At 38.0% G+C, this 27,790-nt stretch overlaps 1 protein-coding gene across 1 annotated transcript in view; it reads right to left on the reverse strand.

The window, feature by feature from the left end:
* The window catches only part of ADGRD1 (adhesion G protein-coupled receptor D1), a 488,370-nt gene extending 460,818 nt beyond the window's left edge, over positions 1 to 27,552 (reverse strand). Inside the window, exons 1-5 of the mRNA XM_044685394.1 lie at positions 27,487 to 27,552; positions 27,289 to 27,325; positions 6,482 to 6,565; positions 3,855 to 3,950; positions 747 to 869 (exon numbers count right to left, since the gene is read on the reverse strand). Coding sequence (XP_044541329.1) covers positions 747 to 869; positions 3,855 to 3,950; positions 6,482 to 6,565; positions 27,289 to 27,325; positions 27,487 to 27,552 — 406 coding nt within the window. The remainder of the gene's footprint in view (positions 1 to 746; positions 870 to 3,854; positions 3,951 to 6,481; positions 6,566 to 27,288; positions 27,326 to 27,486) is intronic.
* Between the last annotated feature and the right edge of the window lie 238 nt (positions 27,553 to 27,790).

The following is a 27,790-nucleotide window of genomic DNA, read 5'->3' on the forward strand; positions in this document are numbered from 1 at the left end:
CTCTACCAGTCTCTCTCTCTCTCTTTCTCTCTCTCTCTCTCTCTCTCTCTCTCTCTCTCTCTCTCTCTCTCTCTCTCTCTCTCTCTTTCTCTCTCTCCCATTAATCTAGAGTTGAATTTAGACCTGGAGAAGTCTTTAAAGACAATCAAATCCAAACAGGAAGGTAGTGGGCACCTACCAATACACTAGGGATAATAGCCCACCACAATCTCATAGTTCAAAAGTTTTCTATAAATAATAGCTGCTTCTCCCTCATACCCACTCAGTAAATAGTATTTATACCACTGCATTTAATTCACATAATATTGTGGCTTTTATTATGTTTTGACCTACCTGTGGTCAATTAATATTTTCCCAATGATTTAAGTCTATCCTTATTTTGGCAAAAAGTGTTGTGTGGTTCAGATGTATCTTGGTAGATCGATTACAAAATACTTTAACTTTGAACGGAATTTCTCTCTTCCTTTTGGGTTTTTTGAAAATAGACATGAAGGTTAATAATTTATGTCTTTCCATTCCATTCAACAATTTTTTTAAGGATCTGAGTGGCTATGCATGGTCCTAGTCTCTAGGGAATGCAACAACCCAAATAAAACAGCCCTTACCCTGGAGATGCTGACATTCTTCTGTGCTAACATTCTGCCTATAACAATATTAGTTGCCTGTGTGAAGTCGAACTAGGGCTATATCTGCAAAATGAAAAATAATATCCTTTCCAAAACCCAAGAATAGATCCCATCACTTACCTTCAGGACCACACTGTGCTGGGTTACTAATGCAAGAGGCTTTGTAGCTTCCAAAATACAGTAATGTCACTCCTTTCTTCTCTCGGAGGTAAATACCTTTACTGACTTTCCCTTCTACAATGTCTAGACAAGGAAAGATGACAAAAACATCTTTTAATAATCCTGTGAGGTAAAATTGTCTAAGGACATGAGTCAGGCCTATAAGTAGCTAGAGCATTTTTTACAATATTTGTCACTAGTGGCTATTCCCCTGCGATCCCAATAGAGACCTAAGGCACTATCTACATTCTATCGCTAGAGAAATTACTTTGGGACCTTCCTTCTCCCACCTCCACATTTTACGTAATATTTAAGTTGAAATTAGAATTTAAAATGGCTTAATCCTCAGCTCCATCCCCTTCTGGGCTCTAATAGGGGGCCCCAATTCCCATATTTTGAAATAATCTTTTTAAAAATAAGATTCATTCAAAGAGAACCTAAATAATCCGTATGCCAGTAAGTTACCAATCTAAACAGTTCCATCTTCCTGTTGTCCTTATAGAGCCAATCTAATTCTGATTCCCAGAGCCAATATTAATATAATTAACAGGGGGGCCTAGTACAACAAATGATTTATGGAAGAGATAAGACAGGACTATAAAAATTGAGTGTCGTTAGGAGTTTATAATTAATTAGTTTCCTAGTTGTCAACACGCCTGTATCATGTGGACTGCTGAACGATAGGACCAATTCCCTTGAAGGATCCATGCCTATCATTTGATAATCCAATATGGTGCCCTCTCTAAGCCTTTTCACTCATCTTCATCATCATCATCATCACCTGATTCAACTCACCGAGTTTTCTCCAGCCACAAGAAGCAGGACGATAACTGACTCTAAAAGCATCTGTTCACTGCTCACCATACTCCAAATTATTTTTTCATGGAAAGTTTGGGGTATTTTTTATTTTTCTGAAAGGCCAGAGAAGGGTAGAGCAGCTCCATAATACGAAGTTAAGGGGGAGACCTAGCAAGTCATTTCCCCAGTTAATCCAGGGTTGACAACTCAACTAGATCATTCTGGATCCCAAAATGCATTAAGATCATAGGATTATAGATTTGAGTTGGATGGGACCTCAGAAGTCCATTAAAGCCAATCTCTTCATTTTATAGGTGAAGAAACTGAGACACAGAGAGAGGATCACAGAGTTAATAAATGTCTGAGGAGGAATTTGAAGCCAAGTTTTTCTGACTCCAAGTATAGCAACCTATCCACTATGTAACACTGCCCCTGAATCTTTTCATGATTTAGTTTAAGAGAGCTCCTTAGGGGAAGAGACTTTTTAAATTTTCTTTTCATTTCATATTCATTAAAACATTATTGGAACCAATGTCCAGGAAGAATGTTTTTGTTTTTGTTGTTTTTTTAAACTTTTACCTTCTGTCTTAGAATCTATACTATGTAGAAAAGTGGTAAGGGCTAGGTATTTGGGGTTAAGTGACTTGCCCAGGGTCTCACAGCTAGGAAGTGACTGAGGCCATATTCGAACCCAGAATCTCCCATCTCCAGGCTGGTTCTCTGTCTACTAAGCTCCACAGCTGCCCTGAGGAAAATGTTTTAAAGAGCTTCTTCTTGAAATATCAACAGAATTCTGGGTCCAGAAGTAAGGAAACTTTAACACTTGTATGAAGTCAAATTTTGAAAACTTTCTTTTAGTTATTATTATCATTGTTGTTAATAATAATAACCTCTGAAATTTATATACTGCTTTAAGTGTCACAAATCACCTTACTGATATTTCATTTAGTCTTAACTATGTGTTATATATAGTTCTATGTATACATATAACTCATAGAAACTTATATATATAAAGTGAGAGACTTATAGAAACCAATCCCACTAGAGATTTCCAATGAAATAAAAAAACAAATTTTTAACCCCTAAAATATATATACCCTGGAAAGGACTTGGGCAACATCATATTTACAAAAGGACTGATCTTGTATCTGATTTTTAGATTGGAGTGGTTTTTTTCTGTTCCTTTAGTCTGAAAACAACCCACTTGGTGGGCATCTTGAGACCCACTGTAGGCACATAATTCAGAATCCAAGGCAACAAGAATTTATTATCACCTTCAGGACAAAATATAAAATCCTCTTTTTGCCTTTTAAGACCCTTCATAATCTGCCTGCCCCAACCTTCCAGGCTTCTTACCCTTAACAACCCCCATTGACCGGTGAAGATGATCTCCTTGCTATTTCTTGAAGCTTTACTTCTTCTCACCACTGCTCTGGATATTTTTTTTCTGACTGTCTCCCATACTGGAAGTCTTTCCTTCCATACGTCAAACCTCTGGCTTCCCTGGTTTCCTTCACTCAGCTAAAATCCCACCTTCTCTAAGAAGCCTTTCCTCATCTCCAGTCATTCTAGCACCTTCTCTCTGTGCTTATCTCCAATCTGTCCTTTGATCTCTTATCTATCATCGCTGTTTACATGTTAAATTCCCCCATTAGACTGTCAGTTCCTTGAGAATAAACTGTCTTTTGCCTTTTGTTCATAACTCCAGTGCTTAACGTAGTGTCTGGCACACAGTAAGTACCTAATAAATGCTTGTTGACTTAGCAGAAGATAATTTACATCCTCTTTGATGTGCCCCAGAAGGGTTTCTTAATCTAAGGTTCACACACTCCCTAAGGGTCCTAGGTCTAAGATTTCAGGGTGTTTATGAACTTAGATGAGGGGGAAATCATATCTTTATTTTCGCTAACCTCTAACTGAAATTTATCATTTCCCTCAATTATTTAGAAACCTGATTTTGAGAAGGAACCCATAGGCTTCACCAGACTGCTAATGGAATCCATGACAAGGGGAAGATCTCCTAAGTTATAGCCACTGCTAGTTCGAATAATTTTGAATCATTTGCAATGTCTAATTTACAATTTCCCCATTTTCCCCACCAATCCCCACTTCCTGTGATGCTCAGTGTCAGTTTTTACTATTCCCTGGGCCATTTACTTCATTGATATCCTAGAGAGGACTATCTAAATTCAAACCAGAAATCGGGTTGGCTTTTAAATAATCGCAGATCCAAGCTTGACAAATGCGGCACAAAAATATTGAAGTCCTCACCTACGGTTGCAGAGAAGTTAGAGTAGGCAGAGTCATTGGTATATACAAAGGTAGAATTATGGGAGGGAAGCACAGTGAAGTTGTGGATTCTTAATGCTGGGTGAGACAACAAAAAAAAGGCAGAACAGATGAGTCAAACATGGAATCAAACAGAATCAACCATATCTCTCAACATAGCAGGGAACAAATATATTGGGGAGTAGTCTTTTCCCTTGAAAATGGGGGCCATTTTTCCCAAATCCCCTCCATCCCCATCCCCACCACCATGTCCATCACCCCTTTTATTTATTCATAGGGTGAAATGGATAAAATTGATAAAACTAACACTATATCTCATCATCAATAACACCATGATGAGTCCATTTCCAAAGCAAGGGTACCAATGTTTCTGGAGTCATCAACAATGGCTGGTGTTATGAGAAAGGGGATTCAATTTGTTGGCACTAGCTCCCCTAAGATTAAATAGTTGAGAGGTATGAAATTAAATTCAGCAACACAATGGCTTAAAAAAAAGAATTAAGGAATCGTGATGTTATGAAGACTTATGGAACAGAAATATGGGATGAAAACATTCACATGATATTATGACAAATGGACAAAACAGAGACTTGAGCCACAACAAAAACAGAGCTTTCCAAATGCCTACAGCATGGTTTTTAGCTGACTGACATTTTCTCTACAACAAAACACAGTGATGGATTAGAACTTCTCTGCTTCAAGGACTCATGAACAAACTGAAATATTCTAACACAAAAGAATTATGGAAGAAATGGCTGCTTGAAAAATTAGGTTTCCCCCTCCCACCTCCAAAAAAATACAGAAAAATTGTTTATCACTTAGGCGTAACAATCTTGATACCCATATTATGGACCAATCATGTTAAGTCAGATTTCACTGTGTAATTGATATGTTTGAAGAGAGAGGACATAATTCAGTCAGAGGATAAATATAGACTCTATTTAAATTATGTTTTAAAGGCACATTTAGGACTTAAAAAGAAAAAATCAAACTTTATACTCTGAATTAATGAAGGAGGGAGGAGGAAACCATATACCAAGAATTTCTACATATCTCTTTGAAATATCTTCTGCTATTATGTGATGGACAGAGGTTTGTTTCAATAATGCCTTTCAATTTTGTGTGACATTTTCCCTCTGGGCTCCTTAATGAGACCATTTAAAGAAAAATAGAATGTAAGATGGGCAATCATTTACCGTGACCTGAGCTGGCCACATACCACATCATCCAAGAAGACCTTTTTTCATTTCTACAATGCAAAATATTTTGGAGAAATGCCATGGCCAAAGAAATGCAGTCGCTTGATGGTTTTTCAAGCAGGACCTTCATTATTGCCTTCTACATAGGTGACATAGAAAAAATCATTATGATGAAGTGACCATTATGGTTCGTGCTGCCATATTCTCCATTTAAGTCCCTTTTTCAACTACTGACACCAAGAATTGACAGAACCCCCCAGCCTTAAATTCAGCTGCACCCTACCTTCTCTATTGGTTCTGAGAAGATTTTTAAACTCTAACTAAACTGGAAAGAGAGAATCAGAGATTCTGAATAGAACAAAATGGCATACCTGGAGAAAATGGAGGTATGCTAGTATAGAAAATACAGGATTGGGCAATATTGTGCCTCCCCACATCCAACCCAAAAATTTAAAAAAAAATAAGAAAAATAGGAAAGAAAAAAATCCATTTCAAAAGAAATAGATCCAGTCTGTCAGAAAGTCAAGGCAGACATACAATGGAATCCTACGTGTATATAGTAACCCAAATGTTTAATGTATTTATGAAGGAATTGTCAATAACTTTTATACCAAAAAAGAATAACACATCAAAAAATGCTTCCTATTCAAAATTATCCTTGTAAGAGAAGAGAAAAATTCAGAGAAATGTTGGATATCTTAGGACAAAGTAAGAGTGAATTTTTAATATCTTAAATTAAATTTTAATACCTTTTTTCCCCAATGCCAAAATCTGTGCAAATAACTTCGAAACACTCCATACCTTAGGAGGGATTATGTGGGTGAGGCAGGGGGAAAAGATACAAGTCTTTCATTTCAATGACAGAGATGAGGATTGGTTGGTAGGGAAATGACTTTCCTGGGTGACAAAGAACACCTGAAAAGGACTTGTGGAGGGTTATTTGAGGCATCAGTGAACTTAATAATGTGACCGGTGCTTTGACAATGGAGTTTTTTAGTCTCCTTTTAGGCAGGCACCTACAATAAGATACTTCTGGCTAAATAAGGAAATATAAGACAGGCCTTTTAAATGAAGACATCAATGTGAAAGCTTTTTTTTTCTTTGAGACTGTAGGCAAAGAAAGATTTTAATGAGATTCTGAAGTACTTGAAACTCTTAGTCTTTGGGTCATAAAATGTCTGAAAATGCTATTAAAATGTCTCTGAAATGCAAAATTAGAGGGGGAGGGGGAGAGAGTAGAGAAGAGGAGGACTGCCAAAATATTTGTTGGCAAATCCATTCCTACTACTGTGGCTTCAAAGCAAATACCATTCACTTCTGTTTGCCCTGATCCCTTTTAACTTACTGACAGTGACACATTCTTAGGTTTATGTCCATTGCCAAGGCCCCCCTGTGATCCCCTGGGTCTACCTCCTGTTGTATCCTGAAGCTCATGAATTCCATCCACGGTGTCCAGGGGCCAGTAATGAGAAGCGGATGCTAACACGTCGAATCCTTACAGAGAAAAACAAACAAACGCAGACCATTAAGGGAGCTGTCTTCAGGTACGTGAAGGGCTGTCACATGGAAGAAGGATTAGCTTTCTTCTGCTTGGCCGCAGAGGGCAGGGCTAAGAATTATGGTGAGGCAGGACATGGGGAGTTAGAGAGGAGAGTGGTAGAGAAGCAAGTTTAAAACAGGATGTTGGGAAAAAATTTGCTAATAATTAGACCTGTCCCAAAGGACCCTGGGATGTCTTGGGAGACTGGTGGGTCCCAAATCATTGGAGCTCATCATGGAAAAAATGGGGGAGGGGGGAGAAGAGAACTACACACACATATGCAGGGGGATATATGTGGGTGTTGGTGTATAAACTAAAAGCTGAATGACCTTTTGCAAGATTTATTGTCCATGTTCTTTTATAGGTAGAAATATGACTGGAGGATCATAAGATAATAAATTTTTAGAGTTGGAAGAGTTCTAAAAAAGCCATCAAGCAATCTGCTTTATATTTATTTACATGTTGTCTTCTCCCATTAGAGTGTAAGCTCCTTGAGGACAGGAACTGTCTTTTGCCTCTTTTTGTATGCCCAGAGCTTAGCACAGTGGGTGGCACTTAGCTGGTCCTTAATGAGTGTCAATTGATTGAAACTAACTCATCTTATAGATGGAGAAACTGAGGATGAGAAAGACTGAATGGTTTGCCCAGGGTCACAGCTATTAAATGTGGAGGGATTTGAACTGTATTCCCTGTTCATTCTATCACATTTTCTCTCCTTCCAACTCAAAGATTCTTTAATTCCAATAAAGACAAAAAACAAATAGGTTCTTAGAGCAACCAGAAATTATTCGGTCCAAAGGTTAGAGTGAATGTAGACAATGTCTGTATTATTCCACTTAACCAAATAGAGATAGGACTAGGAATTTTATGCCTGGGGAAGTACAATAGACACTTTTAGATCAAATCACTTGAAACACAAATTGGAGAAAGAGAGCACAGAAAAGGAAGTGTTCATCCCAGTCTGCTATTTGGAAGATTCCTATTTTTCCTTCAGTTATTTTTTTTAAAACCCTTAACTTCTGTGTATTGGCTCCTAGGTGGAAGAGTGGTAAGGGTGAGCAATGGGGGGTCAAATGACTTGCCCAGGGTCACACAGCTGGGAAGTGTCTGAGGCCGTCCTTGATCAGTTATTAAGTGCCTGCTATGTGCCAGGGACTAAGGGTACAAAGAAAGGCAAAAGACGGTCCCTGGTCTCAAGGAGTTCACAATCTAATCAGGGAACTGTTATATTAGAGCCTCTAGCTTATAGCCTCTATTATTATTATTATTATTACCATCAATCAATCAATCCCTCTATTATTATTTATAACAGAACCAATATACAAACAGCTATGTACAAAAAAAGTTATATACAGGATAAACAGTGAGAAGGTGCTAAAATTAAGAGAAATTGAAAAAAAAGCTTCTTTGTGGAAGGTTGGGTTTTAACTTTGATTTATGAGAATCAAATGACAGAAAGTATACAAAGCATTATATAAATCTTCAAGCATTCCATAAATGCTAGCTGCTCTTGCTATTATTGCCATGCAGGTGCTATGCTCTGTTGATTCCATGTTGCTAAAAGACTATAAATGTAGTGAACACCCTCTAAATTCAGCACTGGGACAAAACCCCAGTTGTCCCCACTTTAGTCTTAGCTGTATTCAAATATCCACAGAATTCAAAGTAGATTTTTTTCAATGTGTCTACCTCTGAGCAGTGTAAGGGACAGAGTACTGAGCATAGAATCAAGAAGACCTGAATTCAAATTATGCCTCTGCCACTTACTAGCTTTGTGCCTCTAGTTAAGTGACTTCTCCCTCAATTTCAGTTTTCTTATCTGGAAAACGAGTAGGTCAAACTCGCTGACCTCTAAAGTCCCTTCTAGCTCTAAAGCTATGATCCTAGGATGTCAAACATGTGCAATATATTCAAATAATTGAGTCATTTTTCTTTGGGTTGCAGTTGGCTGATGTTGCGTAGACATCAACTCAATACAAGTTGAGCACATAGCACTAGAAGATGAGCTGGAAAGCAAAGGTTAACATAGAGTTCAACCTCTGAAAAAATAGTACAACTATGTATTTGGTATCCTGTGGATACAATTATCCTACCCTTGAAAGGCTCTACAGAGAATTTGACATATAAAAGCAAACAAAAAAATAATCTATGTCTTTACCATTGTTTCCACTAACATCCTTTTTTTTTCTTTTTAATTTTTCAGTCCAGACTTTTGATTTCATTGGTGTAGGGCTAGATTGCCTTTGGGAAATTACAAAGTTCTTTCCATGACCCCAAGGTTCTCCCTGAAACCAAGGTCCATCTTTTTAATGCCAATGTTCTTACAGTGTTTTTATGGGGCTGTAATTCATGGAATACCATGGTGGCAAAAAATTGAAGTTGTGGCTCACCCCAGGGGCAATGGAGAGATGCATGGTGGACATGAACAGGCAGCAGCATTTCATAAATGAGAAAATGGCCAGGAAAAAAAGTATAAAGGAAATCATCAAAGAAATACTCAGGTAGGCGGTGGGGAGAGGAGATGAATTGGTCAAGTATCAAGAATGAGAGATAAGATATGGACAACCCAAGTGCTTTACCCATAACCGAGCAAAGCCTCCCAGTATATTGGATGGCACCCCTTTGCTGAATTTATTGGAGAGAATGGGCAATAGTCACATAGGATGGGCAGGCAAAGATGTATGGCAATCTACATTGTTGGAAAGAATATTCACAATGGATGAAATCATAGATCCATTGTTGTACTAGAGGAAATTTCTGGTACAGAAACTTCTTCTGCCAACAGAGAAAAAACACTCATCTGTAATTTATAATCTTCAAGCTATCCTTGGCACTAAGGGGTTAAATGACTTTCCCATAATCATATAGCTAATATGTGTCAGAAAGAGGACTAGGTCTTCCTGATTCTGAGTCCCTCCTTCTAGCCACCATGCCACGCTGACTTCCCTTCAGTAAGATACTTTCATTCTGAGTAGGAAAAAAAAATACATATAAAAACAACTCAACTCTTTTTCCACTTCTCTAAATTTCATCTTGAAAGAAACATCTGAAAAAATAATATCAAGTCTACAATGAACAGATGCTCTGCCTTTAGTCTTCTCTTTCATAAAATAAATTCTTCAGAGGATAGGGATAGCTGATTTCCCTAAACATCTTTCCCAGTCGCAGCAGGGTCACTCAAAATTCCAGGTGGAGAAGCTAACAAAGGCCAAATGTTGGAGAATTCAGTTTCCTATTGGCAACCAGACTCCTAGTTACCCAACATAGATAGCATGAAGACTAGAAGATAGAAAAGGACAAAAAAAAAAAAAAAGTAAACTGAAGAGTAGTTGTAAGTTGCCTGGAGTTGGAAGATAAGGATCTCAACTTGTTCTCCTTTTTACAAAATATGACATTTTGAAGGAAGGCAAAATATGCATGTCAGCTTTTGTCATAAATGCCTAATTAGTACAGAAAGACGTTGTCCCTCTTGCCCGCAGGAATATGTAATTAGAAAATCTTGAACCCTTAGACTTCATCTCCCAGAATCCTCTTCCCTTCATGCACATAGTGTCCTTACATAATGTTTATAAGTTTGGTGTAACTCTGCCTCTTGCTCTCTTCTCTCTGGACTGTGGCTGGGTTAGCTCTCTCTTTACTCTAGCTTTTTTTTTTTACTTCAAATTATTATTAATAAATCTTGTTAAATGTAATATTTGGAGATATTATATATTAATTTTTAATCTTACAAATGCTTGCCCACTCACCTTTGACTCAGTTTCCCTTACTTGCTTCAAGACAGTTTCAATTCTACCTTCTACAGTAAATCATTCCTAATCTCTCTGGCCTTTCTCCTCTGAGATTATATGACATCTCTTCACTGTATCTATCTTGTACATCCCTGGTTATATACACGTTGCCACCGCCATTAGAATGGAAGTCCCTTTGAGGGCAAGGATTGCTTTTGCCTTTCTAGCACAGTCGGGAAAGTAGTAAGAATCAAATTAATTTAATTAATGTTTGATTGATATGAGAAATGACAGGGTTGGTCAAGTATGCTGGAAAGGAGTAAGTAAACAGATGTATAACAGAATGTCTCCTCAGTGCGAAAAAACAGAGGCGTTGTAAGCTCTCCCAGTTGCAAGAGGCAATCTGCCTGCATTAGTCATCAACCAGTCCCTACAGAGAGGTCCTGCAGAGTCTAATAGAAGGACATCACTTCCTTCTTTACTTAAATAACTTTACACACATACTTACACATGCACCAGATAACTATATGGGAAACTATCTGATTAACCGAGCTGTTGCTTTTTTTTGTTTTTTAAACTCCTTCTCTGAAAGAATAGCAGGGTTTTCTATATTGATAAAATATAAGAACCAAGATGCATCAGGTTATAGTGGAGCCCAGGATACCAAAGTTTAAGTGCTGCTTCAGACACTTAACTGACTATGCAGTTCTGTACGAGTCCCTTAACCTTTTTGAGATTCAGTTGCTTCATCTATAAAATAGGAATATTAATAGTATTTATGTCACAGAGTTGTTATGAGGCTTAAATGAGAATGGATGTACATATTTTTCAAACCTTAAAGTGTTGAATGTGAACTATTATTATTACTAATATATAATAACTGTATATATAATTATACCAATCATATGTTATTAGTAATATGTATTACTAATATATTATAATATATTATATATTAATAAATATAATAGACTACTACTATATACTATAAGTAATATATAATATATTACTACTAAATATAGTAATATACAATATATTACTACTATATACTATAAAATATATAATATATTACTACTATATACTAATATAACAATTATTACTAATGTATTATATTATTATAATATATAATATATAATAAATATAATAACATATTTATTACTAATATATACTATCCTATTATTAGTATACTATTAAATATATATTTGTGTGTAGGTGTATATTTAAAGTTTATATATATTTAATAGTATGTATACTATGGTATATATTTTTAAATAGTATATAGTATAAATATATAGTTAATTGCCAAAGGTCTTTTGCAGTTAATAGTATACTATTAAAATGAGATATTAGGAAAAGACTCAGGGACAAAGACTCCTGTCCAAACCATCCAGAAAAAGGAAAAGTGGTCGTCATTAACATGATTGCCTTCCTTTGTAAGTGTGTGTGCCTGAGGATAGGGGGTCAATTGAATCCATAAATAAATCACTCCCGCCCCCTCTTAAAAGTTACAAAATACTCTGGACCTGCCTCTCTATTGAATCAAGTTATCAATTAGAGTCATTAAAGGAGGTGTGAAAATCTTAAGTCAATTTGGAAGAAGGGAAAGTCACAGGATGAAATTAAATGAGCTGGACCAAGAGGGTATTAGAGTTGGCTTAAGAGATTCATCCCCATCCTGTGGGTCTTTAAATAAAATAGCAAGCCAGTTCAAAAGCCAAGCATTAGAGGGATTGCCCAGAGTAGAAGAGCCATCCAATGACACCTCTGAGAGGGAGTCACTTAGGGTAGAAAGGAAGAAGAGAAGAGCCCTTATCTCCTCTCCTGTTGACGGGAGGAAGAACTTGTGAACTTCTCAAAGCTGGAGGATTTGGGACTTCCCCCAGTTTCCAAGCTTTGCTCCCAGAAATGCAAGGATCAAATGAGATAATATTTGTAAATCTTTTAGCACAGGGCCTGGAAAATAGAAGGCACTTTACAAATGCTCATTCCCCCTTCTCTTTGCTTTATTTTACAGATGAGGAAACTGAGGCCTGATAAGCAGATATGCCTGGGCCATTCCTAGCAAACCTCTTCCAAGGAAAAAAGAAGATGCAGTAATGAGTTTTTGCCATCTTCCCCATATTTATCTTTGTCTCAGACCTGGAGCTGCAATCAGTGGGGGTTGGAGTCCCTGTCCTCTCAGAATTGGATTGAAATCAGCTGCTCATTCCATACCCAAGCCAGCCAACAGCTATCCAGTGAAAAGGGTTTTGTTTTTTAGATTTCATTTTTCCATTCCATAAAAAAATGGTTATCTGCAAAAGGACATATTTATAAACTAGAAAAATGTGATGCATGATGACTTGGTCGATAAATAGCTCCTGTGATTCAAGTTTAACAAGCCTTCTCAGCTTCATGATTCTCTGCTCATAGATGCCCCCAAAAATCGTGAAGTCCATTGACCAAAAAAAATGCTTTATCTTATATTTTTTCTACGTATTTCTAGATATTCATGTTCTTTCTCCCAAATGAGTTTAAGTTCCTTGAGAGTAGGGGGGAAAGGTCTACTGCACTTTCGGTCTTTGAATCCTCAGCTAAATCTTTTCACTGTTGTTCAGTCCATTTTCAGTCTTGTCTGATCTTTGTGACCCCATTTGGCAATTTCTTGGCAAAGATACTGGAGTGGTTTGTCATTTCCTTCTCCAGCTCATTCTACAGCTAAGGAAACTGAGGCAAACAGGGCTAAATGATTTGCCCAGGGTCACGTAATTTGTGTAGGGATTGTCTAGGGACAGATTTGAACTTGGGGAAGATGGGTCTCCCTGATTCCAAGCTCAGTGCTCTATCCACTTCGCCATTTAGCTGCTCATAGCTAAATCTTAGCATTATACTTTTCACATAGTTTCACTTTTCCACAGCATTGGAGGCAGAATTTGAACTGTGGTTCCTCTGATTACAAAACCAGTGATTTTTTTTCCCACTGTACCACACAATTTGTAATGTCTAATAGCCATTTTAAGACTTCTTTTATAATTCCTTATAACTTAAACTGCTAACAAGAAGGATTCTTCAAAGGAGCAGAAAGGTTGAGATGAAAGGGAAGTCAAAGGAAATCTATTCCAACCTCCCTCATTCACAGATGAGGCTCAAGAAAGTTAAGTGAATTGTTTAAGGTCACTCAGGAAGTAAGCATCAGAAATGAGATTGAAACCCAGATTCTTGACTACGGTGTCAGTCATCTTATCCCATTATCAAGCAGTGTCCCATAAGGCAATTTCAACTTCTAAACATCTCTAGGAAAGTTGATTAGAGGTAGCAAAGATGGAGTGCTTGGCCTGGAGTCAGGAAGCCCTGAGTTCAAATATGTTCTCAAACAGTCATTATCTGGGTGACCCTGGGCAAGTCATTTTCACCTCCCTGTACAAGTTCCCTCAACTATAAAATAAGGATAATAACAGTGCCAACTTCCCAAAGTTGTTGTGAGGATCAAATGAAATAATATTTATAAAGCACTGACTACAGTGCCAGGCACATAGCCAACACAATAAATACTTGTTTCCTTCCTTCTGGGGAAATGGGGATACGACAATAATTTATTTGGTCATGCTAACGTCCACTCACAGACTAAATAATTCAGAATAAAAATATCTGCTTGAGCACTAGAATGATACAAATTGATCATTTTAGCCAGACCATTACCAAAATGACTGTTTTATTACTCCAAGATCACATATAAAATCTTGTTTCACTTTTAAAACCCTTCCCAACCTGATCCCATCCTACCTTTCCAATCCTTACTCTTGGCCACATACTCTGAAATTTGCCTCACTGTCCTCTTTGCTGCCCCCAACACCCAATACTCCATATCCCACCTTCACAGATTGGCATGGCTGCCTCCCATGCCTGGTATGCTTCCTGTCCTCACATCTGTCTCCTAGCTTCTCTGGCTTCCTTCAAGACTAAGGAGAAATCCCAGTTTCAGCCTTTTCCAGTGTCTCTTCCCCAACTCCCACCACCTTTCCCTCTGAGATTAGCTCTCATTCACATGATATATACATATATATGCATATGCATATGTATATCTGGGACAGATACACAGACAGAAAGGTAACTATATTTTATAAAAACATTTATCTATATCAGTGATTCCCAAAGTGTGTGCCACCGCCCCCTGGTGGGTGCTGCAGCGATCCAGGGAAGCAGTGATGGCCACAGGTGCATTTGGGGGCAGTGAATAACTGTAAGAGGGCGGTGACAGTATGTGACAGGGGGCACTAAGTAATATTTTTTCTGGAAAGGGGGCGGTAAGCCAAAAAAGTTTGGGAACCACTGATCTATATTATTTATATCGTATGTTTATATTATATGCATCTATTATTTATATAGTACATTTTTGTACATTATATATTCTATTCATCTTTCAGTCTATCTTTGAGAGGTAGAGAGGAGAGAGAGGGAGAGAAATAGATGGATAGATATAGTATATAGTATTGGTAGGTAAAGAGGAGGGGGAGACATAGATGGATAGACAGATAGGCATAGTATAAAATAGAGCTAGTATATAATATAGAAGATATATAATATTGATAGAAAGAGGAAGGTAGATAGATAGATAGATAGATAGATAGATAGATAGATAATAGATACAATAGTTACAATGTATATGTAGTATTGATAGGCGAAGAGAGAAGGAGATAGATAGTCCAGATAGATAGATATAGTATATAAAATAGAAGATACATAGTATTGGTAAAGAAGAGAAAGAGAGGGGATCGAAAGATAGATGGATAGGTAGATAGAATAACTATAATGTATATGTAGTATTGAGAGATGGAGAAGAGGGAAGGAGATAGTCCAGATAGACAGATAGATAGATATAGTATATAAAATAGAAGATACATAGTATTGGTAGAGAAGAGAATGAGAGAGGAAAAGAAAGAGAGATGGATAGGTAGATAGATAGATAGATAGATATAATAGCTATAATGTATATGTAGTATTGAGAGATGGAGAAGAGAGAAGGAGATAGACATTCCAGATAGATAGAGATAGTATATAAAATAGAAGATATATAGTATTGGTAGAGAAGAGAAAAAGAGGGGAGAGAAAGATAGATGGATAGGTAGATAGATAGATATAATAACTATAATAACTATAATGTATATGTAGTATTGAGAGATGGAGAAGAGAGAAGGAGATAGACATTCCAGATAGATAGAGATAGTATATAAAATAGAAGATACATAGTATTGATAGAGAAGAGAAAGAGAGGGGAGAGAAAATAAATGGATAGATAGATAAGCAGATAGATACGTATATAGTACAGGTAGAAAGGAGAGAGGAACATAAAGAAAGACAGATGGATGGATAGACAGATGTAGTATATAATAGAGGTGGTATATAATATAGACTATATATTATTGATAGAAGCAGGGGAGAGAAAGATAGAAAGATGGATAGGTAGCTGGATCTAAAATATGATAGATATAGTATATAGTATTGATAGGTAGAGAGAAGGGGAGGAAAGATAAATAACATGGATAGAAAAATATAGTATATGATAATATAAAATATTGATAAAGAAGAGAGAAGGGATAAAAAGAAAGAGGGATAATCCAATAGATTATAGTACATAGTATAGGTGATATATAGTATTGATAGAAAGGAAAGGGGGAGAGAAAGATGGATGGATAGACAGTGTATCATATAATATAGAATATTGTATAGAAGATATAATTTATAGTATCAATAGATAGAGAAGAAAAAAGGAGAGAAACAGAAGCAAAGAGAGAGACAGAGATCTGTACACTATCTCACTCATTTGAATATGGGAACCTTGAATGCAGGAACCATATTTTTGGCTTTCTTTTTATCCCTAGTGCCTGGTGCATAGCAGGTGTATAATTAATGCTTATTGACTGGCTGTCTTTACTTGGCACTGTGTAAACACAGTCAACAACCACATTTGCCATCCCAAAACATAAACATCACAAAACATAAAAACACTCAGCCATCTAAACTTGAGATCCAACCAACAAATATTTATTGGGTGCCTACCACAGACAAGCATTTTATGCTTGGCATTTGAACAGCCAAAGGCAAATACGGGAAGGCTCTGCAGTTTTCTTAAGTTCCTGTTTTCTGTTCACTAATCTCAGTTTTCAGGGGGGGGGGAAGTAAAATGGAGAAAAGCTTTGCATTTGGAGTCAAATGACACAGCTTCTACATTTACTGTCTACGTGACCTCAGACAAGCCACTTCATTTCTCCAGACCTCAGTTTCTTCCTACCCTTCAAAATAGGTATTATTATCCCCATTTTTCAGAGACTAGGGAATCAACATTCACAGAAGTCTAGAGATTAAAGGGCATGGAGTTAGTAAGAAACAAAATGAAGGGTCTGGAATAAATGATCTCTAAGCTCTAAGATTATGAGCCTTTGAGAGGAAATTTATCATGATTAATATATGAAGATTAGAGCCAATTTGATGTAATTATTATTATTAGGACATTTCTATAGTACATTCCCTATGTTATCTCACTATAGAGGACAGAGTAGCTGGGATTGACCTGGATTCTATCCCACTTATGACCCTTATTAGCTGTGTAACCCAAGCAAGATATTTAACCTCAGTGGGCTTCAGGCAACTTCTTAAAACTTAGCTTCTAAGTCAAGGAATCACAGAATTTCAGAATTAGCTGGCCCCATCCAGTCTAACCCATACCTCAAATGGAATCTTTGCTACATACACAGTCTTTACTTGAATACTTCCAGTGTGTGGTCACCCAATACTTTCCAGGGCAGCCCCATCCACATCTTATGGCTCTATTATTCGAAAGCGTTTCTCTAACATCAAGCCTACAATTGCTTGTGCAAGTGAAAAAAATCTTAAAAAGAACTTTGTAAACTTTAAAGGGCTTTATCAATACTATTATTAGTATTAGCATTTATTTTAATTTTAACATTATTCTATATTAGTATAAGAATTAGCATTACTTTTAGCATTATTATGTATTAGTATTAATTTGAGTGTTATTAGTATTAATCTTTATTTGATTTGGTTTTTAGTATTATTATGTATTCGTTTTAGTATTAGTAGTATGTAATTCCTCCTCTATTGTTGTTACTGTCACTGAGGTTAAATACAACAAATCTTATCCCTCTACCACAGAAGAACCCAAACAGAATTACTCTGTTCACCCTAAACCTTCTTTGCTCTAGATAAAACATCACTATTTCCTTTAGCCTATATGTATTCGGCACCAACTGGAAACCCTTATCCATTCTCATTGCCTCCATCATGAATTTGCAGACTGTTTATGAAATTATAAAGATTATGTTTTGTTACACTGTATTCTAATTCCTTTTCTAACTCTAATTCTGAGGAATTCACATAACCTTTATCCCATCTTGAATATCCTCTGTTCTTTGGGAAAATCATTAAGAAACAAAATCCTGAGGGCAGCTGGGTTGCTCAGTGGGTGGAGAGCCAGGACTAGAGACAGGAAGTCCTGGGTTCAAATGTGACCTCAGATACTTCCTAGCTGTGTGATCCTGGACAAGTCACTCAACCCCTAGTCTCTAGCCCTTTCTGCTCTTCTGCCTTGGAACCAAGACACAGTGTTGATTCTAAGTCAGAAGGTAATGGTTAAAAAAAAAAAGAAAGAATATCCTGCCATATTAGGATCTTGATTGGTGAGTAGACTGTTTGAAAGCCCAAACTTAAACTTAAGCAGTCAGGAGGAATTTAGCTAAAACAATAATAATGTATTTATAAAGCTCTTACTATGTGCCATGAATGGTGCTAAGTGCTTTTTTTCTATTATTATCTCATTTAAACCTCACAACAACCCTGGAAGAGAGGTGCAATTATTATCCCCATTTTATAGATGAGGAAACTGAGGCAAACAGAGGTTACCCAGCATCATATGGCTATTAAGTGTCTGAAGCTGGATTTGAACTCCAAGTCCAGTATTCTGTGTACCATAATGTCACCAAGTAGAGACTGTTGAAAGCTAAAGGCAGCTAGGTAGCACAGTGGATAAAGCGCAGGGCTTGTAGTCCGAAAGACTCATCTTCTTGAGTTCAAATCTGGCTTCGGATACTTACTGTGTGACCCTGGACAACTCACTTAACCCTGTCTGCCTCAATTTCCTCAGCTATAAAAAATGATCTAAAGAAGGAAATGGCAAATCACTCTAATACCTTTAATCAAGAAATGGGGTCAAGAAGAGTTGGACATGACTGAAAAATGATTGAGCAAAGACATCCTTTCCTAAAGAGAGGGTATTGTGATCCAAGAATGTCGCTTGTGCTACTCATTCACTCAATATGCACTTATTAAATCCCTCTTGTATGCAGAGAACTGCAGTAGATAGGGAAAGCACAAAGTTCAGAATATGGAACCATCCCTGCCTTTTCATTTTGTTGTGTTCTTCCAAGTCCATCCAACTATTTATAAAATTCTGGTTCATATATTTAAAATTAGAGTTGGTGTCAGAGTTTTGAGCCCTGTAGTCAAAAGATCTAGTTTTAAATCTTGGCTTTGTCACCCATTTGCAATGTGACCTTGGACAAGTCATTTAGCTTCTTGGAACCTCAGTTTCCATATCTCTGAAACATGGAGTTAATCCCTAACAGTATTTACTCCACAGGCTTGTGGGAAATGGACTTGGATGCCCACAAAAAGTATTATATAAATATTAAATGTTAGAGGCAGTGATGCATGATGGAGACTACCAGACTAGGAACTGGGAAACCCCTGATTTCAACCCAGACTCAGACTCTTACTAATTGTATGACCTTGGGAAAGTTAAATAAAACAACTGAGCCTTGGTTTCACCATCTGTAAAAGGGGGACAGAAATAATGCCCCTTGCCTCTCGGGGTTTTTGTGAAGATCATATGAGATCATTTATATGCCTTTAATAAAACCTATATAAATGACAGCTCCTATTGTTACTTTTATCCCATATTTCACCAAAATAACCAAATGATGAAGAGAGAGTAGCGTTATTCCATTTTTTCTATTTATTTCTATGATGCCCCAATGGAGCAAATGTAAGAATGTACCTTGAGACCTACAGTTCACAAACATATTTTAGAACCATTCAGGACTCCCTAGATGGGGACCCAATTAACAAGGACTACCTCCATTTTTTAGGAAAATAGCCTCCCTCTCTAGGTTTGTAAGGAAAAGAAGCAGATACAACATGAGTTGTCCTCTCCCATGGCACTTTTATCAAGGATCGTGCTTTGAATACCTGAAGTGGAGCTAAGAAAGGCTCAGCTGACCTATCGTGCTGTGAGCAATGTTGGGGGACTCTGGGGACATAAAGACTACCATGGTGACCCTTTCCAGGGCCACTCCCTATCATCGACCAACCCCTTAGAGATCTGAACCAGTGCCAGTGAGAAAAGACCAAGAGATACACCATACATAAATCAGAAGGTGGAAAGGAGCCATTAAGGAAGTGAGGGAAGGAGGAGGGGATGATTAAAGAAATAAAAGGAAGATCTGGCAAATAGAGGGAAAAAACGAAATTTTAAACACACTCTGAATACACCCATACAGGGCTGACATACCTAAACCTGGAAAGCAATAAGATCCAAGTTCTCACCAGGAAGAGGAGTTCTACTAGCCATATTATATATGGCTTTTCCCCACCAAGAGTTGCTCATCTATATGTGTGTGTGTGCGTGTGTGTTTCCTCAGTGATGGGGGAATTAGAGATAGTTTATTTCCCCTCTGACTGGCAAAAATCCAGACACTAGGCAGCTGGGTAGCTCAGTGGAGTGAGAGTCAGGCCTAGAGACAGGAGGTCCTAGGTTCAAACCCGGCCTCAGCCACTTCCCAGCTGTGTGACCCTGGGCAAGTCACTTGGCCCCCATTGCCCACCCTTACCAATCTTCCATCTATAAGACAATACACCGAAGTACAAGGGTTTAAAAAAAAATCCAGACACTAGCTTAGTAACCTCCCAGTCTAACTAGCAAGAGATATGGAGGGTAAAAAGGCCAAGTTTAAACAGTGTTCTCCCCTGGTTCTCCTCCTATCTGCCTGACTACTTCTTGGATGGGTCTCCTTGGATGGATCTTTATCTAAGTCACACCCAATAACCCTGAATATTGCCCAATGTCTATTCCCTGGAGCCTCTTCTTTTTTTTTAAACTCTTACCTTCTGTCTTAGAATCAATAGTAAGCATTAGTTCCAAGACAAGAGAATGATGACGACTAGACAATTTGGGATCAAGTGACTTGCCCAGGATCAAACAGCTAGGAAGGATCTAAGGATATATTTGAACCCAGGTACTCCCAACTCCAGGCTTCTACCACTGAGCCACCTAGCTGCCCTGACTGGGCACTCTTCTTCTCTCCATTCACACTCACTCTCTTCGTGACCTAATCAATTCATTTGAGGTTCAATGATTTCCTTTGCCTCATGGAGTCCTTTTCCCTTAAGATGCAATTCAGGTGCCATTTTCTGCAGGAAGTCCTTCCTCCTTCCCCCCAACTGCTACTGCCCTCCTTCCCTAACAACCGTGCTGAGACTACTTTGTGTACATTTATGTGTAATTATTAACTTTATATTTATGATTTACATACACTTTTATTTTTGTAGGTATGTATTTTAATGTACGTTTTAGATATGCTTAGAATGTAAGTTCATTGCAAAGAGGAATTATTTCAGCTTTGTATTCATACTTCGTACTACCCAAACCTAGCACAATACCTAGGCATTGGCATATAGTAGGTACTTAATAAATGCTTATTGATAATTGGTTTACTTTATTAAAATCTTCTGCCTTAATATCAGTTCTAAGACAGAAGAGCTGCAAGGGCTAAGCAATTAGGGTTAAGTGACTTGCCTAGGGCTACTCAGCTAGGAAGTATCTGAGGCAAGATCTGGACCTTTAATTTCCAGGCCTGGTGCTCCATCCATTGTGCTACCTATATGCCTCTAATTACTGATCTATTAATGTATATATATCCAGCCCCAATCTCTCTCCTGAGCTCAAGTCTGGCATCACCAACTACCTTTTGGGTATCTCTAATTGGATGCCCCAGAGGCATCTCAAATTCAACATATCCAAAACAAAACTCATTATATTTCCCCTTTACCAACTTTCCTATTACTGTCAAAGGCACTCTCTCTCTCCCTCCCTCCCTCCCTGCTTCCCTCCTCTCTTTGTCTTTTTCTTTCTTTCTCTCTCTCTGTCTCTGTCTCTATCTCTATCTCTTTGTCTCTGTCTCTCTCTGTCTCTGTTCATCTCTCTGTCTTTCTGTCTGTCTCTGTCTCTCTGTCTCTCTGTCTCTCTGTCTCTGTCTCTGTCTCTCTTTGTCTATCTCTCTCTTTGTCTTTCTGCCTCTCTGTGTCTCTCTGTGTCTCTTTGTCTCTCTGTCTATGTCTCTGTCTCTCTCTCTGTCTCTCTTTGTCTGTCTCTCTGTCTCTCTCTCTTTGTCTCTCTCCTATCTTTGTAATAGCTTTCATTTCCACCCCCTTCTTTCCTCTGGCACTGCCACCACCTTGATGTAGACACTTATCAGCTCAGACCTGGTTTATTGCAATAATCTGCTAGTGGGACTGCCTTTCTCAAGTCTCTCCCCACTCCAATCCATCCTCCACATAGCTGCAAAAGTGATTTTCTTAATACATAGGTCTTTTCATGTCACTCCCCTAGTCAATAAATTCCTGTGATTCCCTCTTACCAGCAGGAGCAAATAGAAAGTTTTCTGTTTGTCATTTAAAGGCCTTTTACAACCTGACCCTTTCCTCCATTCCCAGGCTTCTTATTTTTTATCCTCTTTCAACCACTCTGTGATCCAGTATCACTAACCTGCTTGCTATTTCTCAAACACAACACTCTGCCTCACCATCCCATGTCTTTCCACTGCCTATCCTACATGCCTGGAATCCCTTTTAAAGTTTTATCTGCAACCCAGGACAAGTCACTTAACCCCCACTGCCTAGTTCTTACTGCTCTTCTGCCTTGGAATCAATACATAGAACTGATTCTAAGACAAAAAGTAAGGGTTTAAATAATAATAATAAAGTTTTATCTGCATCGTTGACATTTTCTCTGTTTTTTTAAGTCTAGTCAATCAACAAAACAATAAATCAAGCCCTGATTTGTAACTTTTGCCAATTTCTGAGGATTAAATGTTCACATTGAAAATTTAACAATAAGATCTCAAGAGCCAGTTTGAGCACACCTCTCTCTGTATGTCTCTGGTATATACCTAATTATTTACATGTGGTCTCCCCAACTGGAACGTGAGTCCCCGGAGAGCAGAGACTTCTCTTGCTTTTATTTCTATCCCCAAAACCTGGCATACAGTGGGGGCTTAATATGTTTCTAAATTGATTAATTGAGACTTCATGCTAGATTCCATTGTCCTAGACATTGGGGTTATACAAAATCAAAGAAAAAGGTTCAGTCCTAGCCTCCATGGAGCTTACATTCTACTATGGGGAAAATAGATTGCTTCCCACCCACTCCAACTTTTTAATTTGATGACTAGCCCAAGGCAACGAACTTATCACAACACTTGACCCAACATAAAAGTGGCTGACCCGTTCACATCATTTAACTCAGAGGTCACACCACAAGAAAGTCACCCTCAAAAGATCAAAGATGGTAGGAAGGTCCCATTTATACCAAAATACTTATAGCAGTATTTTTTGCAGGAGTCAAGAACTAAAAGCAAAGCAGGTAACACTGATGGCAAAAATGGCTAAATGAATTGTGGTCTATGGATTTATTGTTAGTTGTTTTCCAGCAGTTGTGTCTAACTCTTTGTGACCTCATGGGGGGTTTTCTTGACAAAGGTATTAAAGTGATTTGCCATTTCCTTCTTCAGCTCATTTTACAGATGAGGAAACTGAGGCAAACAGGACGAAGTGACTAGCCCAGGGTCACCAAGCTAGTTTGTCATTTCCTTCTCCAACTCATTTCACAGTGAGGAAACTGAGGCAAACAGACAAAGTGACTTGCCCAAGGTCACCCAGCTAATTTGTCATTTCCTTCTCCAGCTCATTTTACAGATGAGGAAACTGAAGTAAATAGGATGAAATGATTTGCCCAGGGTCACTCAGCCAGGAAGTATCTGAGGTCAGATTTGAACTTGGGAAAATGAGTTTTCCTAACTCCAGGCTTAGTGCTATCCTCTGTTCCACCCAACTGCCTAGGTCTGTGGATAGCACAGAATGTTATACCATGAGGAAAAAAAAACAAACAAATATGAAGCAGTCAGAGAAGTATAAAGAGAAACATATCAACTGATACAGAGCAAAGAAAGTAAGACCAAGAGAATAGTATATTCACAATAACCACATTTACTATTAGCTGAGGACTTATCCAGATAAAAGGTACTGGCAAAATATTGTTTAAAAGTTGGACTTTTTCTCGATTAACTTTTTTTTAAGAGAGAGAACATGAGACTTGAATGTTATACCCTGTTGGGAAAGAGGAAAAGATCTAAGTCAAACCATAACTAGTAATTCTGGCACCCGAGGCAATTACCACAAATTGTACCTTTCGGGCAAGTAACAAGGGAGGCACTTTCAAGACAACTTTTTAAAACAAAATCAGTTGGGAGGGAAAAGGCCTCAAACCTCAGGATGTAAGGCCATGGGGTGAGAGGAACAAGAACAAAGATTGCCCACCCCCTTCTCCCCTTCTCCAGATATTCAGGCTGCTGCTGGGGAGGCCACCTCTGTGGAAGAAAGTATGGCTGGGCCAAGGGTTGGGGCCACTGGAAGGAGGAAGCACAAGCTGACTGTCTCCTAATTTCTACTCATTATTCTTGTTGATTAGGTGCTGCTGTTTCTGTCTGATGAAGGAGGGTCCCATTCAGTGCCCTCAAAACTTTGACCCATCCCACCAAGTCCCAGTGATCCCACTCTATTTATGAATCTTTTCTTTTGTTGTTATTGAGTTGTTTCAGTCATGTTCAGTTATGACCTCATTTGGGGTTTTCTTGGCAAAGACACTGGAGTGATTTACCATTTCCTTCTCCAGCTTATTTTACAGTTCAGGAAACTGAGGCAAATAGGATTAAGTGATCTGCCCAGAGTTACACAGCTAATGAGTATCTGAGGCCAGATTTGAACTCATAAAGATAAAACTACCTGGCTCCACTGTGCTACCTAACTGCCCTTTATGGATCCAAGTTTCTCTACTTCTACTATCAAAAAATGTGAATTGGGGGCAGCTAGGTAGCTCAGTGGCTTGAGAACCAGGCCAAGAAACAAGAAGTCCTAGGTTCAAATGTGGCCTCAAAGACTTCCTAGCTGGGAGAGTCTTGACGAGTCCCTTAATTGCCTAGGGACATTACTGTTCTTCTGCCTTGGAACTAATATACAGCATTGATTCTAAGACAGAAGGTAAGGGTTTAAAAAAAGGTGAATTAAGGTCATGGAGACCATCTCCTCACACAACATCCGAGAACCATGCTTAAAATTCACAGGTTCAAACTCAGTGGCTAACAACCATGTCCACAATACCCTGAGGAGTTAGTTGCCCTTAAATTATTTATTCAATCAATGGACAAGAATTTTTTAAATGCCTACTATGTGCCAAGTGCTGTGCTAGGCACTGGGAAAATTTCTCAAGATTGTGAACTCAGATACAAAGACAAAGGAGAAGAAGAATCTCCTATCTTTAGGCTGGTTTAAAAGCTTGTTCCCTCAGAAGACAGGCTGGAGATGAAGACAAGGGACAGAGCTACCCAGACAGCTCTCCTCAACATCAGGGCCACAATACATGCATGAAGAGACAGTAGAGAGCGATGATGGAGAGATACACAGACAGAGACACAGAGAGACACATAGACACAGAGACATATAGATTGATGTATAGATGAGGTTCAGCAAGGTCACTGTGACTTCTTTGGAATGGGGAGCTCCCACTGAAGAAGCTCTATTTGCAACTTATCGTCTTAGTGGCATGGGGGGGAAAGGATTAGATGGGTTAAATGCTTTACCCAGAGTCACATAGTTAATTTGGGTCAGAGAGTGGACCAGAACCCCAGTCTACCTGACTCCAAATCTGTCTTATCTATTCTGCTGCTCCTCCTCTATTGGATGCAAAAAGGTCAGAGGATCAAGGAAGGCCATCTTACCCGGTTCTTCTCATTTTATAGATGAGGAAGCCAAAATCAGAGAGGGAGTATACATGGTATATGGCTAATAAGTAAGAGCTGGGATCTGAACCCATGCCATCTGGTTTCAGATCAAGCTTTCTATCTAATACCCCAAAAATCTTGTCACGTTTACCTATGTAGGCTCCCATTAGACCACAGTAAATGCATGTGAAAATATACCATGGTAATATAATATAAGATAAGATAAGATAAGAAAAGAAAAGATATGAGATATGATATGATATGGTATGGTATATGATGTGATTTGATGTGATGTGATGTAGTATAATTATAGTACAGTATAATATAATATAATGTAATATAATGTAATGCAATGTAATAAAACAATATAATATGATATGATATGGTACAGTATGGTATGGTATGATATGATATGTGATATGATATAGTATAGTGTAATGCAATGCAATGTAATATAACATAATATAATATGACACAATATGATACGGTATGGTATATGATAAGATATGATATGATGTGATGTGATATGATATAGTATAGTATAATATAGTATAGTGTAATGTAATGTAAGGTAATACAATGCAATGTAATATAACATGACATAATATAGCATAATACATTATATGATATATGATATGGCATGATATGTGATATATTATGGTATAATGCTACATAATATAATACAATACAATATAATGTTATATAATATAATGTAATATGATGACAATATAACATTAATATGTTATATAATGTAATAATATATTAGGTTAATATAGAGACATTCGTATTGTTTTATATTCATATAATAATAACTAGCACTTATGATGTGTCGGGCACTGTGCTATATGCTTTATAAATATTATCCATTTGATCCTCATAAGTGTTGTTATCATCTCCTTTATTTTTATAGTTGAGAAAACTGAAGCCAATAGAGGTTAAGTGACTTGCGCAAGCTTGTAATTGTCTAACCTACATTTGAATTCATGTCATTGTAAGCTCCCTAAACTACTATGATCACAGATTCAGAGCTGAAATGGACCTCAGAGTTCATCTTGGTCCAACCCTCTCAAGACCAGAGAGGGGGAAATTATTTGGCCCAAGCCACATGGGGATCAAATAACATAAGCAAGATTTGAAACTAGATCATTTGCCTTCATAGTCTATGCTCTGAGCCCTAGCCAGGGCTATCTTTCTTTCTCGGTGGGACCCGGCCAGTCTTCTCTTGTCAAAGGAACAAGAACTCTTCCGTGTTCCTTTAATTAAGGTAAGCCAATCGGCAGAATCGAAATTAAGGATTACAACTGAACTCAAAATGTGTAGTAAAGACAGGACGTTCCGTCTCTCTATCACTAACACTCACCTTTGGACACCAGCACGTAAAAGGTTAAAAAGTCCCAGGAGGACCAGGGAAGATTTGAACCAAAGTGTATTGAAGCACCACCATGAGGTTCAAGGCTAACATCATGAACGTGTTTTACACGCAGTTTGATTTACACCCCTAAAAAAAAGTTTAAAGAAAAGTACATGGACAACAGCGGAGGAACATTGAGTGAGAGAAAACACGCTGAGCAAACTGGTCACAAGATTTCATATGACAGGGCACAGGATAAAGCTCTGTGAACAGAGTAGAGCCCGGGTCACTGGATCTGAAGTGGCAAGCGAAGCCCAAAACGGAAGAGCTAAAATCAGGCTCAGAAGGAAAGTGAGAGGACACCAGAGAAATGGGAGAAGAGAGATGCCCAGGGTCCCAACATTCCCCAATCCATCTGGGCATTAACACCCATGGATTTCTGGGGCTTTCAGGGACCAAGAGAAGTTTGCGGGGTGGAGCAATAAAGATTGTCTCACCTGGATGTCCTCGTGTCTGGGGATAATTTCCAGATACCTGCATACACATACACGAACAAAAAAAAAAAAAAAAAAAAAAAAAAAAAAAAAAAAAGATATCATTGTATGGTAATTGTATGGTAAGACAGAGGGCAAAAAGAGTAAGTGAAGTCTTAGTAAAATTCTGGGGAAGCCCCGCCCTGCCCTTTTGGAAATTACCTGCTTTTCCGAAAACAAAAAAAGCATCCACGAATACCAACAGAAGAAAGATAGCAGCTTCCTCATGGTGAGTCTTCCCAAAGTTAAATAGAAAAAAAAGTTAAGTCCAGCCAGATTCTGGGAAGGTGAGTTACGGGAGCCAAACTTTGTTTCTTTTTTAAAAAATCAATTCTCACTTCCTTGTGAAAGGGGCATCTTCGTAATTCATACAGGTTCCTACATTCATTTCCAAAGTCCTCCCAGTTCCCGGTGGTTGTCCGGAGGCATGGATGGGGATTTTCAAAATTCAACAACTTTCAGGAAT

The sequence above is a fragment of the Gracilinanus agilis genome, chromosome 1 (genome assembly GCF_016433145.1).
Source record: "Gracilinanus agilis isolate LMUSP501 chromosome 1, AgileGrace, whole genome shotgun sequence".
Taxonomy (NCBI): Eukaryota; Metazoa; Chordata; class Mammalia; order Didelphimorphia; family Didelphidae; genus Gracilinanus; species Gracilinanus agilis.